Source organism: Apis cerana, linkage group LG1 (assembly GCF_029169275.1).
Source record: "Apis cerana isolate GH-2021 linkage group LG1, AcerK_1.0, whole genome shotgun sequence".
Classification (NCBI taxonomy): domain Eukaryota; kingdom Metazoa; phylum Arthropoda; class Insecta; order Hymenoptera; family Apidae; genus Apis; species Apis cerana.
In genome coordinates, this window is record NC_083852.1 from 24,401,080 (window position 1) to 24,420,561 (window position 19,482).

The window sequence follows — 19,482 nt, forward strand, 5'->3', positions numbered from 1 at the left end:
TAATTATTCACGCTGTAAATGCATTGTTCAACGTTCAACGTTTCGACGGCGCGATAAGGGGACGGATCCCCTTATCTCGAACCAGATTTCATCCCTCGCGATCCGACGGCGATAACCATTTACACGTAATACCCGGTTCCGCTACGTTCAACTAGTCGAGCATCGTTGATAAAATTACGAATCGACGTACGAACGGACTCAGAGACAAGCGTTCCATCGATCTTTCGTTCGTCGAATCGCAACGACAAAGAGCGATAAGTTTGGGTAACTCACCGTGAGGAGTTTTGGGCACGTAGAGGTTCAAGTATAGGCAGTCTTCGCTCTGGTTGGCAAGCATGGGCGCCAGCCTCTCGAGGTAGGCGCGTTTGGAGCGCGGCAGACTCGAGTCCGGTTCCGGGGGCCGCTGGGGGCACGCGGGCGGCACGGTGTCCGCCAGCTTGGTGCCCCGCCACGGGGTCGGCGTGACCGGTGGCATGTACCGCAGCGCCCCGATCGGGGGTGTGGCGTACGGGACGCCGTAATAGGTTTCCACGGAGGTGGACGACCTGTCCTCGACGCCGCGCAACGTCCCGTACCTGGTCCTCACCGTCCTCGTGCTGTACTTCTGGCTTCCGGCGAGGGCCTCCGCCCCACCGCCGCACCACTGTCCGCACAACAGACCGAGCAACACCACGACCGTCGCCAAACACTTTTTCGACCCGTCCCCCCTGCTCTCGCAACGCGCCTGCACCGCTCCTTCCCTCCCATTTCGCCTCCGCGTCCCGCCGTCTTCCTCCTGGAAATCCCACCGCGCCGTCCTCTCGCTCCCGCCAAACTCCTCGTCCTCCGCTCGGCCGCACCGCCACCTTGGACGACGGGCAGCCGGGTGAGCGGAACAGCGGAAGACAGGGCCGACGAGGCGGTGATCGCGAGCACGGTCCAAGACGAAGCTATCGTCCAGCGAGGGAGGCAGAGCTCGGATAGGGTCGAGGATAGGCGAGAAGACCTGTTTCCTCTTCCTCGCGGCCGAGGAGGAGGACGTCCGCATCGCGTCACGCCGCCGCGGACTGGCCCCTCCGGGCCCCGCATCTGTGGGGCCCTCCGCCCGGGGCACGTCCCTCTTCTTCCTCTTCCTCTTCCTCTCGCGCCGGATACCCCCTTCCGTCCTCTCTTCCGTCTACCCCGTGCTCCGACCCACCCTCTTTCCACTCCTCCTCGTTCACCGCCCTCGAACGCTTCGTCTGCTCGCTCGTCGTTCGCAAACGGATGATCAACTCGCGAGATATCGGTGCCAACGCGGTGCCAATCGGATCCAGGGCTCTCAGTTCCATCCTCGGGGACGTGAGTGGCCTGCAACGAGCTTCCGCGTCAACCGGAACTCGTTGTTCTTGCTCCTCGCTCTCGCCCACGTCGCGACGATCGCCTCGATCGTCGTCCTCGTCGCTCGTCCGATCAACGACGAGGAGCTCCGGTCGACGGCGCGGCCCGACAAGTCCAAGGGAAGCATCGGCGTTCGCCACCCCTCCCTGGACGCGCGATGAGCTTCCGGCGATGGCTAATCGTCCATCGGCAGGAGGGGAAGGTCAGTTTCGAAAGTTTTACACTACGAGCGCGTCGATTTGCCAGTTCTTGTAGTATCTCTTGGCGAGTTATACTCGTTACGCTTCGTGTCGTATCGTTGCTCTTATACGTGTCAATTCCTTCATTTTATCATTCGTAGTGGTTGCTTGTCGGGCGACGACGAGGTTGCCTCCGTGGCGGTTCGCTCGTGATCTTCTGCAACAGAGAGAGATAATGAACGTATGCGGTTGTAAAACGAGGGAGAATTGTCGAAAAAAGGGGGACACGCGTTCGATCGTCGCAAATATTCACCTCGTGAATGAAGATAAAAAAGAGAAAATTAAATTCTGAAAAGTGTGAAATCGAGTTTGCGATATGCGTGCGAACGAGACAGATCGAATACGGATCGAGGCGAAAAGGAAAGACGTTGAAAATTTGTTTGCAAATCTTCAGAAAAGAAATCCGGAGACGGAGAGGTGTAAACGAATTAACCGCGAATTTAAAATTACACAACGAAGGAACGAAGAGCGGGAGTCCACGAAGGATTAATGGAATAATAACATTACAATCTGGTGTCGAAAACCAACACGGTTGCTTTTGTTTCGAGCTTCTGCAGACGTTTAACCGGGCTTTTTCGCCCCGCTGGGAATTACCACGGACAACTCAATTTGTAATAGGGGCGGGTTTCGAGTCCGCCGCAAATGACACGAAAACCCAATAATACCGGTTCTGCGGCAATGCGAGAATTTCCAATTTCCAAGTTACACCGACCAATCTCTATTTCTAAGTTTCCATCGACAACTTCGCTTCCCCCGTACGATCGTGAGTGATCGATATTCGTATTTATTCGATTGACACGGTATGATAATTACGGAGATGAAATGGCAGAGATGGTTACGAATTATTTAGAAGGGATTTTCAATCGACGCCAAGAACGCGATAAATTTAAGATAAATTTTCTTATAGCTCTAACAGCTTACGCACGAAGATTGAGAGATAAAATTAAATCGAATCCTCGAAGAACAAATTGTCAGGATCGAAGAAAATAAAGAACATGATTATATCGAAGCTCGTAATTCAAAGCTCGAACGTGCGAAACGTCTCCATAATAAAGAATCTACGTCAAAGTGACAAGTGTAACTGGATAACGCCTATGCAAGATAAACTGTAATAAAAATTCACGACTGCGTGACAACGAGACAAGGCTAACGCTAACTTATCCTTCGTGTTTTCCTGTAACAACCAGAAAAATCGGAAACTGCTATTCGCTCCACGAAAAATTCACTTCCTCGATTATTTACACTTTCCCCGACGCGAAAAATCCGTTGACGAGGTAACGGATTAAATTTTCCGAAACGAACGGAAACTCCCAAAAAACAAAATCGTAAAAATCAAGAAGAAACTCGAAATAAACTCGCTCGAGTCACCGACCGAACAATCGGATCGCGCGAAAAGAATGGCGCGTAGAACGAGAGAAAGAGAGAAATAATAACAATAATAATAATAATAAAGGAGTTCATAAAGGAGAGCAATTGTTCCAACGACGACGAGGAATGGTGAAAATTACATCGCCCTCTCCCGACATAAAAATTTACTCCTCCCCCGGGGATGCATTAAAAATTTGAAGGGACGTTTAAGTTATCGCCTCGAGAAAAATTTATCGCTCCACTATAAACCGCTACTACGATCCATCTTCTATTTCAGTGTACGGACGAAGAGGAACGTTTCTTCGAAAAACTTGGAAATCTCGGACGAATTTTCTCACGCGTCGATTCCTCGACCATCGTCGAGTTGCGCGCACGACTTTGCAACTTGGACTTTGCAAAGAGGATCAGAGGGTGTCGGCGTCGGATTACGCGTCGAGATTCCTCGGCCGAGATTCCGTTTCCTTTCTCCGTTGCTCGGCTATTGGCCGAGATATCGATAACCATTATCATCGGGAGGGGGGAGCGGAGAGGAGACTCGTTCCCGGCGAAATGAAATTCCTGGCAGAGCACTAATTGCGGGGGACGAGCGGGACGATTAATAATACGGCCAGACTCTGTCCGTTCCAAGTGCCAAGTCGGCGCGATCGATCCCTCCGCGAATTACGAAGAGAGGAATCGAGCGAGGAGATGGACAACTTTCTACCATCCAGATATTTTTCCAACGTCGCTCCTCTCCTAAACTCCATTCGATTCGAGACGATTCTATCCATCTATCTAGTGGACTAGGACGAACGATTTTGGCACGAGCTCCGCTATTGTCAGAGTGGTGTTATCCGTGTCGTAAACAATGGGATAGAAAATTTAACTTTTCGCAGTTCTCGGTAGCCGAGAGAGGAAGATGAAAGGGGAAGAAAAAGTTGACGATTGGGAAAATAGCGGAGGAAATATATATATATATAGGGAGAGGAGAGAAATAGACGCGAAGAAAATTAATGGAAAGCGAGGCCAGCGCTTCGGTTTCGTCAGCTGTTATTCGCCATTCGCGGAGGCAAGCGACGAGAGGAAAGTTACGGAACCTTTTCAACCGTGATTAAACCGTAAGCTAACTAAAAGTTCTTCATCCACCGCGTATTTGCATACCTTCGAACTTAAACGGCTTCAAGTAGGGTAGAGTGGAACAAAGTTAACACTTTGCTAAGTGGTTTACCGTTAAACCATAAGCCCGAACGAAGCGGCTCGTTCGCTTATATACACGATTAGACAACGATAAGGCTACGCGTCGATCCGTTCCATTATAATTAAACCGGTGTCACTCGTAAGGTAAGGGGAGGGAAGGATTATTAAACCAAACGTACCGTTTTCCGTCTATTTCGAACACGAAGTAGCTCCACACGCGAGGATGTCTTTGGTCGGCGCGCACGCACGCATACACGCACGCAGCCACGCACACGCACGCATACGGGAACGGAGAGCGAACAACAACCGGCTTTGTCCGATCAACGACGAATCCGATAACGCGACGCCAGCCGTCTCGACGCGCGAGACGATCCCGGTCCCGAAACGCACAACATCTCGATCCTCCCTTGCACCCACCGATTCGACCGACAACCGACCACCAATCCACTCTCTAGTCCATTTCACACGGCACTGGACCGCGGCGGCTCCACTTATTCGGGGTTCGCTCGCTCGCTCGCTCGCTCGCCACTCGCCACCGACCAACTCCGTCCGCCACTCCACCACCACCTGCACCACCCTTTCTCTCTCGCTCTCTCTCTCTCTCTCCCTCCCTTCTCTCTCTCCCTCTCTCTCTCTCTCCCTCTTTCTTTCTCCTTCTCCGTCTCCTCCTCCTCTCCCTTTCTCTTCCTTTCTCAACTGCACCACACTAGCCACGAGGCGTCTTCATCTCCCGCTCCCTCACCGCATCATTTCTCGAAATCCGGTCCACTGGATACGTTTGCTACTCGCGATACGTACGCACCAGAGCCGTCCACGTAAACAGGGATGCGCGATACAACGACCGACCGACCGACCGACCAAACCCGATCCGACCACCAATCCCAGGGACGACCCGCACCCTCCGTGTGCGCGATCGGCAGTCTGTCCCGGGCTCTACTGATGCCCAACCGCGCGACCTCCATGGAGGTGGCGGTGCTGGTGCTGCTGCTGATGCTGGTGCTGGTGCTGGTGCCGCTGTTGGTGCTGGTGGTGGTGGTGATGGTGGTGGTGGTGGCGGCGGTGGTGGCGGCGGCGGTGGTGGCAGCGGTGGTGGTGCTGCTGCTGCCCTCGCTGGTGGTGGCGGTGGCGGCGGTGGTGGTGGAGACGGTGGTGGTGGCACTACCGGTGGAGGTGGAGGATGGTCCGGCACTTGAGGAAGCCGGGGCATCCACGGCGCCGACGCCTTGTTTCGTACCGACCACCAGTCCGGTCGATAACGCCACGGCAACCCCCGGGTCGTTCCGCCTCTCTCCCTCTCTTTCTCTCTTTCCACTTTCCTCTCCTCTTTCCCCTCCCTCCGCTCAGCTTTCTCTCCGTTCCTCTTCGCTTCCTCTTCCGCTTTCTTCCTACCTTTTCCCTCCTCCTCTTCTGCTCACCCTTCCTTCTCTTCCACCCTTCCTCGAATACACCGCTCCACTTTCCTCCTCCTCCTTCCGCTATTTCACCTTCTCCTACCTAAGCCTTCTCCTTCCTCTCTCTCTCTCTTCGTGTGTATTCCACGGGAGAAGCTTTCCTCCTCATCTTTCTTCTCCTCTTCCTCGTCTGGCTCGACGTTGCTCGCCTCGTTGTTGCGCTTTCGCCTCTCTCTCTGTCTCTGGAAGCGAGAGAGAGAAGCGAGAACGGAGAGACGGGAGAGACGTTCTCTTTGTCGAAGTTGGCAGCAACAGACAGCCCTCTGGCTGGAAACGGAGAGACGGTCCACCACGTACGCCTTAAGTCCGTAACAACTCTCCACTCTCTGATGCCTGGTCTCCACGATCAATTGCACTTTCAAAGGGGACCGGCCAACTACCGTTACGATTGTTTTCGACCCCGCGGTCCTCCGGATAAATAACGCTCGATAGAGATTCGAGTAAACATCCAAGAAACCGAGACGAGATTAATTAAAGGGGATCGAGTTAGATCGACTTTCGGTTTTACTTTTAGGAAGGAACAGAAGAATCCCTAAAGGAGGATATTTGACGAGGAATTACGCGTTTATTAAGGAAAGAAGGGGAGAAAGGAATGGATCGAGAGGAATTCTATCGAGTCTTCGTCCGATCCCTGTGATATTTCTATATTTCCAGCCCCTCTCCTTCTCCGATTTATAATTATCGCGTTTCGATGAAATCGATTGGAAATATGGCGTAACAGGGTGGATTATTTAAGGGAAGAACAGTTCTATTTATAAAATTTATAACGTTATCGTTTTAACTTTGGAGCAACGCTGTCGATATCTCCTATACATAGAGATATGAGTGGAAATTGTTAGAATTCGTGGCAATAAAAATAGAATTAAATCGATCAAATTCGATTCGAGATTATCGAATATAATAATCGATATCGATATCGGATTCAACGTGATTTATTGCATCCCACGTGTAACCCTTTATTGATACCCTTCTTCGAACGCGTTTTTCCATCTATCCAAAGATTAATTCGTTCTCGAAATAATAATATGAGGATAATTCGATGCAATTTAATCTGGACAAAAGCGACATACCATAAATTAACTCTCCATCGAGGGAGCGCAACCCCGAATATATAAATATTTGAAACGATCCATGCGAGATGATTGACTCGTAAACTAAAATTCTCCCGAGAATTCTCTCCCTCTTTCTCTCTCTGAGTAACACGACGTATACGCGCAACGACGAAACAAGAACGAAACAACGTTAAATCTTTAAACCAGGATGCTGAACGACGATTTAAACTCGGATAAAGATAACGCGGGGAGAGATTGAGGGAAGCCTGATCGAGTCTGTGATTCACGCGTCCCTTGTGAAACGCACCCCGTGCCGGAGAACAAACATAGGAAGAGAGAGGAATAACGTAAAAATCCGTGGAATATTCAAATGGCCGAGTTCCCTGCCAAAACTCGAACGTGGTCGAGGAGCATAGCCGGAAATTGCCTCGTTATCCTCGACGTGGCTGTTATTTACGGATTTTAACGAGCGAAACCTTACGCTTCTCTCGTCGGCCGACCTCGGTTTCGGCCAACCCCACTTTTCGTTCTTCGCGCGTCGTCGTTTCCTTTCCACCTCCGCCTCGCTCTCCTTGAAGGGGAGGAAAGTGGGGGAAGAAAGGAGAGGAGGAGAAGAAGCGTGGAAGAAGAAGAAGAAGCGATAGGTCCAGGTAGAACCGATCAAAACTCTATTTCCCATGGATCGATGGGAGAGAGCATCGAATGCAAATGCAGACAAAGATATTCCCGTTCTATAAAACGTCGGATTGCTTCGATTCGGTCGTTGATGAATACAGAGGGGGATCAGATGCCGCGGAGAATTTTGATCGTGCGACCGTGGTATTTCGAGCAGGTTTTGGGATAATGATAGATCGAGTTTATTAAGCGTGAAAAAAATTGTTCGAATGGGGGATGAAATGGAATTCGAATAACGCGTGAGGGGAGGTTTCGGATGTGGGATATTTCTCATCGAAAATTACCCTACTTCCACTTTAGATTCTTTTATCGTAACATCGACTTTTCAGGTTTCAGGTTGGAAAAGTTTAGTAGGGATTCGAGTAGCCTCGCAATGCAAGAAAATAAAATCTCGTTGTGCCCCCACAGTTTAAACACAATTTTTCCCCGAGTACCACCACCCACGTTCGAAAACAAAAGCCGAATTCGAATTACGCTTCTATTTACCTGCATTTAATTTCCAGAGTTCCATTAAATTCGGTTTCAATTTCCACCGATTTTCCTTTTATACATCGCATTCTCCTTTTATTTTTATCCCCCATTTATCCAATTTCCAATCACGCTTCTCTTCGCGAATTTAATATTAATTTATGTAATAAAAATTACATAATGTGTGAACACAAATTATAAATATTTTATTTTTTACGAACGTCGAACTTATCAATCGATATTCGTATTTCTATCGTTAATTAAAATTGATTCCACGTTTCCATCATTCTCTCATCATCTTATCCTTGTCGAGAGAGACGTATATAGGTATTAAGAAATTTTTCGCTCATTAATCTCTCCCAGTCTCCTCGAATCGAAGCAACGAAGCTTTGATACTGACCTATTTACCGAATACTAATGAATCGATCTTTTTTTTTAAACTTCTCGCGAGTTGGAAACTTGATAATTAACAAGTCAAGAAAAATAACCTCTAACGTTACCATTAATTAAAAAAAAAAATCCCTTCCGATAAAACTCGTCTTTTTTAATAAACCATTCCTCAAACGTACCAAATTACACGATCCATCGTGTAGATACCACCGACTTCTCCAATCTCCAACATCCAATTTCACCCCACCTCCCCTCTAAATCTCACATCAGAGAGAAAGAAAGAGAGAGAGAGAGAAGAACAAAGTTCCCTTAGACTGTCTAACGACATACATCAAGGGGACCCAAAATCGATTCCGAATCGGACGACGATTCCCTGTAAAATCTACGAGAGCAAGTAACACCACTTTTTCGAAACAAACAACCGACAACGATCGCTGATAAAAAAAAAAAAAACAGAAAAGAACTCGGACACCGATTCGAGTCCTCTTTCTCGATCGACGATTCGTCTCTATCGAGGCGGACGAACGAGAACGTGCTCGTCACAGGGTGATACAGGAAATTTAAAAAAAGAAATATCTCTGGATTCACGAGTTTCGAGATGTTCGATCGATCCACGTCCCCGTTAATTAGATCCTTTCGATCCTTGCGAATCCTCCACGGCCACGTACAAATAATAGATCGAATCTTCTCCCCCTGCAACGAGGGTCGTAACCGTAACTCGTGAAGCAAGAGAGAAAAAGAGAAACGGGCGAGTTAAGGGATTGGCTGTTCCTTGTTTGCCCGGTAAGGAAACGCCGTTAATTAAACGACTGCATCCGAAGACGCGCGATTATCGCACGAGAGGGGTGGGATTTAGGGGAGGAAATAAGTCGCGGTGAAAACGTTGTTTAATTTACATTTCATTAGTTCGACGCTAATACCACGACGCTTATCCCGATTCTTTTTTTCTTAAACAATATTTTTCCTGAAAGGTTTTCTTGGAAATTAAACAAGATTCCGAATATTTTTATAAAAATTTCTATAAAATAACCTTCGAAGGTATTATCGTTGAGGCGAGTTTAAATCGATGATGATTATTTAATACGCGTAATTATTTGGAAAATTTATGGTAATTCTCGGCCATCTCATTATACGAGGCTCAGATGCAAGAAATTAAATTTTGATGAAACGCGAAATATTACGAATTGTTGCGTACAAGTAATTTTATTTCTCTTTATATATAATTATTTACTAAATAGCTTCATTAAGTTATGGATATATACATAGCTGCAAGAGATACGAGGCAAATTGTTAAATATTTAGAGACTTTTAAACACCTGTTGAATATCTTTCTCATCGCGTATATTTTATTTTTTGTTATTAAGTCAATCATATTCATTATGTTCAAATAATTCTTTATTTCGTTTGTTATGATATTGACTTTATTAATTTACAAAAGAACGTATTATTCCATTTTTTTTATATATCTATTTTACGTATTTTATATTATATTTCAAATCAAAATTTGCAATATTATTTCGATACAAATATATATTATGTAAATGTAATTATTTTTTTAAAAAATAAAAAATACGGATGAGATATGTATAATATAACAGAAAAATTCTACGTAAAAAAAGAAACAAAAATTCGATATGAAATTTTTTATCAGAAAAAATTTTAAAATTATTAAATTACTAACCTTTTGTGGTACGTATAATTCTTATTTTCTTACAACGAATCCTCAAATTCATTAATCAAACGTTCTATTAACCTCGACAATAATACTCGATAATTTGTTGAAATAAAATTTATTATCAAAAATTCTATTATGCAGATCTTCGAAAATTTGAAGAATTTAAAACAAATGTAAAACAGAATGACAATGGTATAATATTATCGCGTTTTATGCGACACGTTAACCTCACACGCACCACGATGTTGTCGAAAGAACGAACGAAGCACGACTGATACCTTACTCGCGTCGTCAGGTACGTATAAATATTCATTCACCTTAAGAAACACAAATAATAAATTTGTCGTGTGAAATTATAAACGTATATACGGATATAAATATTTTGAGATTATAAAATCCTCGAACGTATACTTTGCTTCGTACGTTATGTTTACGTATCGTATTGTGTTTCGTACTGTGATTAATCGCAACCGAGACGTTGTCGGAGAAGCATATGCGCGCGCACTTGGCGCCAAAAGAAAGATGGCGACACGTAAGACGATATTTCGCAATCGTAATATTTTCGCCACTATCGAAAGAGAAAATTTATTTACGTGATAAAATCGAATCGTGTAAAATCGTAACTCTAATGTTATAATATTTGCTTTACGAAATTTATGCCTTTAATCATTTCTATAATTATGTTTGTAATCATTTCTCTCGCAATTCAAGAATCGCCAACGAATGTTACTAATTAATATATTAAGAAGAATATATAAAAAAATGAATAAAAAGCTTACCCTTGTCGTTCTTCAGCTTTTACTGCACTCCAATCACTTGTTTCTTGCACAATTTTCACTCACTTTTGCACAATTTATAAAACAAATGACGAGAAACGCGAACACTTCCAACCACTACGCCGTACAATTACGCACTGGTGATTTCTTAAATTCATAGGTGGCTCCCTCCCTCTAAAAATATATTGGCGCTCATATTTAAACTTGTTAATTATTGCCAATCATCGGGTAACTATTAAAATTTTTACTTTTCATTTAAAATTTATTATTATCGATACAAAAGTTGAAATTCTACGATCAATTAAAAATTATAAATTGGAATAAAAAAATTTTTTTAAATTCAATATAATAAAATTATTGATCGACTCGATCGTATGATTAAAATTTTCGAGATTTTAGCGAATCTTGAAGCGAATCGATAAATCGAGGGATTTAATGGAATTATAGCGATAATGGCGATCAGATCTCGAAAGATGTAAGTTCGCACGATCCGATTTAACAAAATCGCGATCCTTTCTCTTAGACAAGGGTGTGTTTGAACGGAAAACACGATAAGCGTAAAATCAATATCTCGTGGGTCCAGTACTCCTTTGAATCACTCTATGTAATGTGAAATTCAAACTCTCCTGACTAGAAGAAGAAAATACATAATCGCCTCCACTCCTTTACGTTTCTTATATAAATAATTTAATATTCGTCTTCACACTTTTGAATCACGAGGAAATTTATTCTTCGTATATAACCGATGATAAGGTTGCAAATATTCTTCAAAATTCGCGATAAAAAATTTAAATTACTACGTTAAAATACTTGTTATATTTCGTTTTAATTAAACAATTAAAGTAATTAAATTAAGAAACTTGTTCAACGAAATAGAAATGAAAAGTTTCATTGCCATATTTGAATAAATGAAATAATTATTCGTATATCAAATAATTGTTCTACAAATTATTTCAAATTAAATGAAGATTGTGAAAATGCGAAAAAAATATAGAATAAATATCGACGAGTGATGACTATGATCGCAAAATTATGATCTTTTTCTTTAATTCATCTTTTGTTATTTTTTTCTTTTTTACGAAATAATAAAAAGTAAACAGCTGGATGTCTTATTCTTAATCTTTTATTTACATTTTAATATATCATTTTTTTTTTACTTATATCTCTCTCGATCGTTTTTTCAACTATAAATCAAATAATTTTAACAAAATAATTGTTTCAATAGCGACAAATTAAAATGAATTTCACAATGAAAGCCAACTGCGCACATTTCAAAGTCTTATCTTAATATAGCGCATAACGATAATAATATTCATTTAGCCATATTATCCAATGCAATTCAAATGAGACGCAACAATCCACGAGATAACTGAAATTCCAAAATTTACATTTATTCTTAACTAACGTGCGATTCGTTATTCCTCCGAACAATTACAAATATTCTCAATTAAAAAGTTTCTAGCTGCATGATAATGACATTTTAACGCAATTTTGCATATCTAATAATTTCGATTAATTCCCCGATTTATAGATTCGATAATAATTTCAATAATCCGTGAGGGATTAAAGGAAAAGAATCGAGTTTGGAAAAAATTCTTTTCCAAACTTTACAAATATAAGGAAAAGAGTAAAAATATATCGTTCTGGCGGGCGCTATTTCCAATAAAACCAATAAAATGTAATAATATTAAGACCGCGTGACGGTACTATTTTTTCCATCTTTTTACGCTATAAATAACACCGTGAAGAAGAATCGCCTTCAATTAATGAATGATTTATGGATCACTGCTTGTTTAAAAAAAAAAAATCATTTTCAATCTAGTCTCACGCTCCATTATTTTTTAATAGAACTTTAAATTATATTATCTTCTATAAAATACCTTAACCGTGTTAAGTAACCACCTACCTTAAGTTCTAATTATTAATAACAATATTCTCCAACTTATTTTTCTTTTTTTTTTTTCAGAAGCCAGAAAACGTTCATATTTCTAGAAACGTCTTACAAGGGGAAACGCATTAAACGCATCTCTTGTGCCGCAATTATAAATCATTACCGAGAGAACGACTCGATTTCGACGAGGCTCGACGTGGCAATTTACTACGATAAAATCCCCTCTCTCTCTCTCTCTCTCTCTCTCTCTGGCCGCAGTGCGCGATAGAACGAAGACGATCATCATTTTCTAGGTCGTCTGCACTTGACAGTTGTTTTCGGGCATTCCCATCCGCGTTGTAGAAACGCGGTAACGAAACCGAAATAACCGCGGAGATAAACGGTTCCGGAAATGTAAAATGGCCACCCTGTACAAAATGAATTTATACAGGATATATAAAAGAACGGAAGGGAAGGGAAGGGCGGGGAAAAAATACGCACACATGGAATAATAGCGGGCGTTATAGAGAAAAAAAATATTTTTCTTTCGTCCCTCTGAAAAAAAAAAAAAAATAACGAAACGTTAATCTCGGCCAGTGAGAATATTATACGATTTAATCTAATTTATTTATTATATGTGTGTATAGTGTATAGCAATAATGAAATTGCGTGTCCCTCTTGTTTTTTTTTGAGGGAGAGGGGAAGGGGAGAAAATTCGCACTAAACAGAAAATTTTTAAAAAAATGTTAAAAAATATGAGGAGAAATAACAATAATAATAATAATATACGTCAAAATATAATATCGTACGGGATTAAATTAATATTAAAAATAATATTAAATGCAATGTAATTTTTTTTTTACGCGGGCATAGCTTTTCCTCAAACATGATTACATCGATATTGCGGCGCTAGATTGACAATATCATTCCTTTGACACACCACTTGACACGGAATATATGTATATTCCTTTGACGCGTGCAGTCTTTCAATTTGCATCTAATATTTAATGAAAATAATGTTTCCTCCTCGAGCACTATCATACTCGTAAGAGGCATATTATTCCACTGAATAGTAATAGCTACATATTCATCATCCCCTGAATATTTAGTGCATTGTGAATGTACGATAATTACCGAATGAATATTAACACGCGATAAAATAAAATTCGGATACGATATCAAACAAATTCTACACCTGTGTCTTTTTATATTTTTCTCCCTATTTTTATCCAATTCGAAAAACCAAAGTGTCAATCTTAAAGTATCCCTACGATTCATTAGAAAATCATTTCTACGTAATTTATTTAAATCGTCATTTAAAAACAAAACACAATACTCTCGATCTGCTAACGATCACTTCGCAGAATTTAATAATCGAAAGATCATGGGGTTTACAATTACGTACAATCGGATCACGAAATGGAGGATCCGCCATTAATCTCGGTTTAAGTCTTGCCTCGTATCTCAGCGAGGGGCGAAAGCATCTTGGCCCAGCAGTAAGTCGACCCGTGCGGCATTTAGCCACTAGCCCTGATGAATATGCACCATTTCCGGTCGAGGCGACCCGTTCTCAGAGGAGAGGAGAGTCGAGGTGTTCCTATCGTGAATTTTAACCACCGCGAAATCTCGCGAAATCGTGAAATCTTGTTCCCCCGTCGTGGCCAGATATACCAGTCGTCGAATCGGTCGTTTCCCCTATCGCGAAAGGAAGTTTCGAGCTCGATGGAAAATATCTAACTCCATTCGAGCGAAAGACCGGGAGGATGCAAGTTTTGTTTGAATTCGGGTCTGTATCGAGGATCGATAGGATTCTCGAAGCGCGAAAAAAAGTCTCGTTAGACGATGTTAATATATATCTCTCTCTCTTTCTCTCCCCTTCTGTAAAATCCGTAACGAATCTCCTCGAAACTCGCAAGCTCGGTAACTGTTTGTGCTTGTTCGAGAGCGTGTAATAAAATTCGTACGATCGTGAAACGAAATACTTGACGATAGAATTTTGCGGATTAATTAAACCGATTACAAATAGGGATCCATAAAGTTTGCATCGATCTTCGGTTCCTATCCGAATTAAATAATAGGATGCGTTGGTTTAAACCGAACTGGTTGATTCGTCGAAAGGACGAAGAGTTAGGGAGGGGACCGCATAAAGGTAGGGGCGGGATCGATGCAGATTACTTTAGGAACGTCTCGAAGGAACGTTTCGTCTCTGTTGACTGCTCGTATCTGCGAAGCCAGCTGCAGGTGAGGAAGGGAGGCGCTCATCGATTCGAGAACGAAGCAACGATTTCTTGAAAATTTTCCTCACATTTCACTCCTCTATGCGGAATATCTATTCCAGCCATTCTTACGTGCCAATCTCTTTCGACAGATTCTTCCCTTCTCTCCTTTCTTCGCGCCTCTCCGCGTCACATTCTCGTAAATCGATTAACGTATCGAAAAGATTTTCCACCGAATGATGGAATCGAACGGAGAAATTAAAATTTTCCAAGAAATTTGTAATTTTATTTCATTTATCTTGGGGATAATGCACGCTGTATAGACTGGACAAGAAAATAGGGAGGAAAGGAAATATTTAGCAAAGCGTAATGGCGGCATTGATTCAGCAAGGCTATTCGCAGGTGCTCGTAACACCGGCGATAATCCATGGATCGTTAGGCCCAATATAGTTTCCGGAACCGTATCGACAAGCGGAAATATAGGCGATTGGATTGACATGTATACTGCGAGAGCGTAATCGCAAACGTTGGCGATGTACAAGACTGGAGGATCGCACGAGGTGAAGAAGAATTTCTAAAAGTTTCTTTTTCCCGGTCGAATTGAAACATCGGTGAATGTAATTTTAACAGCGTAAATCGTTGCGGATAATTTTCGCCATTTTGTCGTAACGTGATCAATTTCAACTGGTTGAAAACAGGTTAAATCCGCATAATGCACGGTTAAACAATTTGCAGGCAATTTCCAGTGAAACGAGTTGCTATTTTATAACGTCCTAACGATTATTAAAGCCCGGTTTAAAAACAATGCGTTGCGTAACAACGTAACAACCCCTCGCGAATCATAACCATCAACGTTGTTAACCAATCCACCGTTTCACTTTCCAAACGAACGAAAACAGTTTCGCGTAATTAACGGTAAAATTCGGTATTCCCAATTTCGAGAGAATTCGATTTTTCTCCTCTTCTCCTTTTCCCTCCCCTTTGATTTCTATGAAAATTCACTGCTAACAAAACCAACAAGAGAAATAGTTAGAATAACCGTTAACGCATTACGCATCTCGAATACGATTATCCGTTTATTCGTGTCTTTCGAGGAAAAAGTAATCGGGGGACACGATTCTCCAAATTGAAAATTTTCCTTTTCTAGAGGAAGACTGACGATCTGAATGATATCATTGAAAAATTGTAACGATGGCACTGCGGTTGCTAAGCAGAGAGGCGAGGAACAAGCGAAACCTATATTTAGAGGATTCGAGGCTCGCGAAGCCGGTCAAACTCGTCCTGGATAAGTGAACGTCGATGTAGCTGTCGAAACGAGAAGCACAATATAGAAGGAAATAAACGGAAGAAATCTCGAAACGTCGATCCAATCGAGACTGTTAAGTGCATTATTCTGGCCATAATCGTGGATGGATACACAATCATGTGTTCGTTATCCCCCTTCCCTTTTTCTTCTCATCTACCGTTTGCTCCTGCGGTCTCCTTCCTCTCCCACCCATATCCACGAGTACACGTGTACGCGTTGATAATTCGTATCGAATCGCAATAATTTTAAGAGACAAAAAGGGAAAAGAGTACGAGCGAAAAATGTGGAAAGTCATCGCGAATAATAACGCGGAAATGTGGGACGCAACTATAATTATTTTGACGATCAAATTTATCCCGTAAAACACGTAATTCTCAAATATATATATATATATATATAATGTTTAAAACGTTGCTCGTTTCGAGTAAATAAATAAATCGAATAAATTGAAAAATACAACCGCGATGGAAAAAAAAAAGAAAAAGAAGATACGTTAATCGCAATTTGATTGTACAATTTTCATAAATTACGTCGTTATTTTTATCTCGAGATCGAATCTTAGAAACACTTGGATACAGAGAAACGCTTATATACAGTTAATGTAGTCGTACGTAGTTAACTAGCAGATGTCATCAACCGAACGGAGGAATAAGGAACAAAATAAATGGATCTCGGGAAAAACAGGTTTCTACTACGTATCGACGATTAACTATATGTAATGGGGATAAAAGGAAGAGAAAAAAAGAAAAGAAAGAAAGAAAGAAAGAAAAAAAAAGGAATCCTTCCCATACGTCTTCGAAACGATATAATCCAAATAAATTCTGGAACGAGAAAAAAGAAAAAACATCCAAACCACCAAAATATCGAGAAACACACCGAGGCCAATTACCAAAGCGAATAACATTCGAACCGACCAAAAAACATTCAGATCTTGGTCCAGATCTCGCCACCTAGACAAGAGAGATCAAGAACACCGAATTTTCCCCTATCTCGAACTCTATTATCGGTTATCTAAGAAACTCATCGCGTACGTGTAAAACGTACTTGTCCCTGCGACCTCTCCCTGTAATAGCGCTCGTAATAGTCGATTCGGGGCCAATCGATTCCCGGACGAGACAAGGCACGGGAGTCGGGCGAAATTTTGAAACGGTCCAAGTTAAGAATCGAGCTGTTTCGATAAATTATTTATTTACAACTTATTGTTAGTTAGAAATAAATATAATTATCGCTTATCTTTATTCGAAATTTTAACTTTTTGAAAATTTTTAATGCCCCTTTATTCCTTTCGTGGAATTTTATTCGATAATAATGATAATGAATGAAATCGAACAATACGAAATAATTACGGTAAAGGTTATTTTTGTATTTTAGAATTTCTTTAGTTGTGAAAAGTTAATTTTCTGATAGTTTAAAGTTAATTGAAAGAGAGAAAGAAGAATCGAAATAATATATTCGTCCGAAGGAAATATACATAATATTCTTACCATCTCTCGAATTTACGAATATTCTAATGAGAATATATACATTCTCGAACGAATTCGGATAACTTGTAAAAAGAGATCCCTATTTTTAACAGAGATGTTATTAAATTTTATCGATATTATACTGTTATATACCTCGAAAAGAATATATCGTGTATTTTAACGATATGATAATTTAAAGTGTCGTGACAAAATATATTCCTGGCCGATAGACGTCTTATCTTGAGATACCTAAGCAATGGAAAAAAAAAGACAATCTCAAAAAAAAAGAAGAAGAAAGAAACCAAAGAAAAAGACTTGTTAAATAGGGAGGAGAAAAAATCGGCGGAAGGATACGAGCTATCATTTTCACCGTTTCACGGGAGGATAAGTGCGGTTACTCTCTTCCACGAGCTCGCTGTCCCATCTGCTCGGCAACCAGAAGAGAGGAAAGTAGGGAGGGGAGGGGAAAAAAAGAAAATTTTTTTTCCAGGCTGGAGATTGGCCGTCGTAAACTTCCCCTCGAAAGGGTGGCAACCTCTCGACATCACGTCCGGAACGATGAATCACGGAGCAACTGGGACGAGATGGGATTCGCAACCCTGATGATTTTAAGGACGTTCTCGTTGATTAATTTAAGGGAAGTGTGAAAGAGCTGGGGATGGGATTTGAGGGTGAACCGACGGCGTTATTCGGATTAGAACGAGGAAAATGAGACGGATGGTGGGTCGAAAAAATGGTGGCGGTGCCGAGCTGTTCAACCCATTGACTTGCAAATTTTTATCCTACGTTTTCTATCTTCTATATCATATTGTGTGGATATTTCTTGTACTAATTGTAGAATAGTTTTTAATCGAATTGATCTCATTACAGATGGAGATTGAAGCTACGAATCAGACGAGGAATATGATGATTCGAGATTTTCAATTATAGGATTTTTTCATCTTACGTATCCGTTATATCATATTGCGTGGATATTTCTTGTACTAATTGTAGATTGTTTTTAATCGAATTGATCTCATTACAGATGGAAATTAGATTTTGCAACTACGAATTAGAGGAACATGAAATGTAAATGATGAGTAAAAATGGTGATTCGAAATTTTTAATTGACTTACAAATTTTCATCCTCACGTATCTATTACATTATTTGTGTAAATAATTCTTGTTTAATTTGTTAAATTTTTTCTCGTTGTTAGAGATAATTTTTAATCGAATTGACCTCGTTAGAGATGGAAATGAATGGAAGATATTGCGAGTTAGACGAAGAAAATGAGACGAATGATGGGTTAAAAAGTGACAGTGCGAGATGTTTAACCTATTGACTTTACAAATTTTTATCCTACATTTAATATTTATTATATTTTGACACGTTATTTATGTAAATATTTTTCTTTTATAATTTTTAAACGAATTGACCTCGTTGGAGATGGACACGGCGAATATGGTATCTAATTATGATAATTTAAAAATTCTTCGCTATGTGGACGTGGAATTTCCTGATGTCTGGCATTTAGCGATTAATTTTGTCCCAGAATTAACGGATTCACTGGACATTGTTGGAATTGTAATTGGAAATTTAGAATTGTCGTGCGTGTTCGATTGATAAAAAATATAAATGATCAATGAAACAACGTTTTTTTTCTTACAAATTAATTAATACGAGTGAATAAAAGGAAAAGAATACATAATCGATATGGACGACGATACAAGTGGATCCATCGATAAGTTTAACGAGTCTTTTAATTAATAAATTGAAAAGGATGAATCGAAGAACGAAAAATTTCGAATGAAAGCAACTAGTGGTTATACGAATAATCTAATTATTAATATTAAAAATATCGCGTAACGAAATAAAAAGAAAGAAACACTGTACATTAATATCAATTATTACGTAACGATAAAAACAATGTTGTTAATATTTGAAAAAAAATAGTTCCATCAAAATAATAAAAAATATATATATATATACGTTCAAAAAAGTTTATTACAATTTATTAA

At 41.0% G+C, this 19,482-nt stretch overlaps 1 protein-coding gene across 6 annotated transcripts in view; it reads right to left on the reverse strand.

Annotated features, from left to right (window-relative positions):
• Nucleotides 1-10,783, reverse strand: part of LOC108002125 (neuroligin-1) — a 56,810-nt gene extending 46,027 nt beyond the window's left edge. Inside the window, exons 1-2 of one of the 6 annotated variants that reach the window (XM_062086989.1) lie at nt 10,633-10,783; nt 274-1,755 (exon numbers count right to left, since the gene is read on the reverse strand). In XM_062086989.1, coding sequence (XP_061942973.1) covers nt 274-1,027 — 754 coding nt within the window. In that variant the 5' untranslated portion in view covers nt 1,028-1,755; nt 10,633-10,783. Of the gene's footprint in view, nt 1-273; nt 1,756-4,106; nt 4,263-4,321; nt 5,406-9,859; nt 10,143-10,632 lie in introns of those variants that run through there. The other 5 variants (XM_062086990.1, XM_062086993.1, XM_062086991.1 and 2 more) reach the window with 5 other exon arrangements.
• Nucleotides 10,784-19,482: the final 8,699 nt, after the last annotated feature.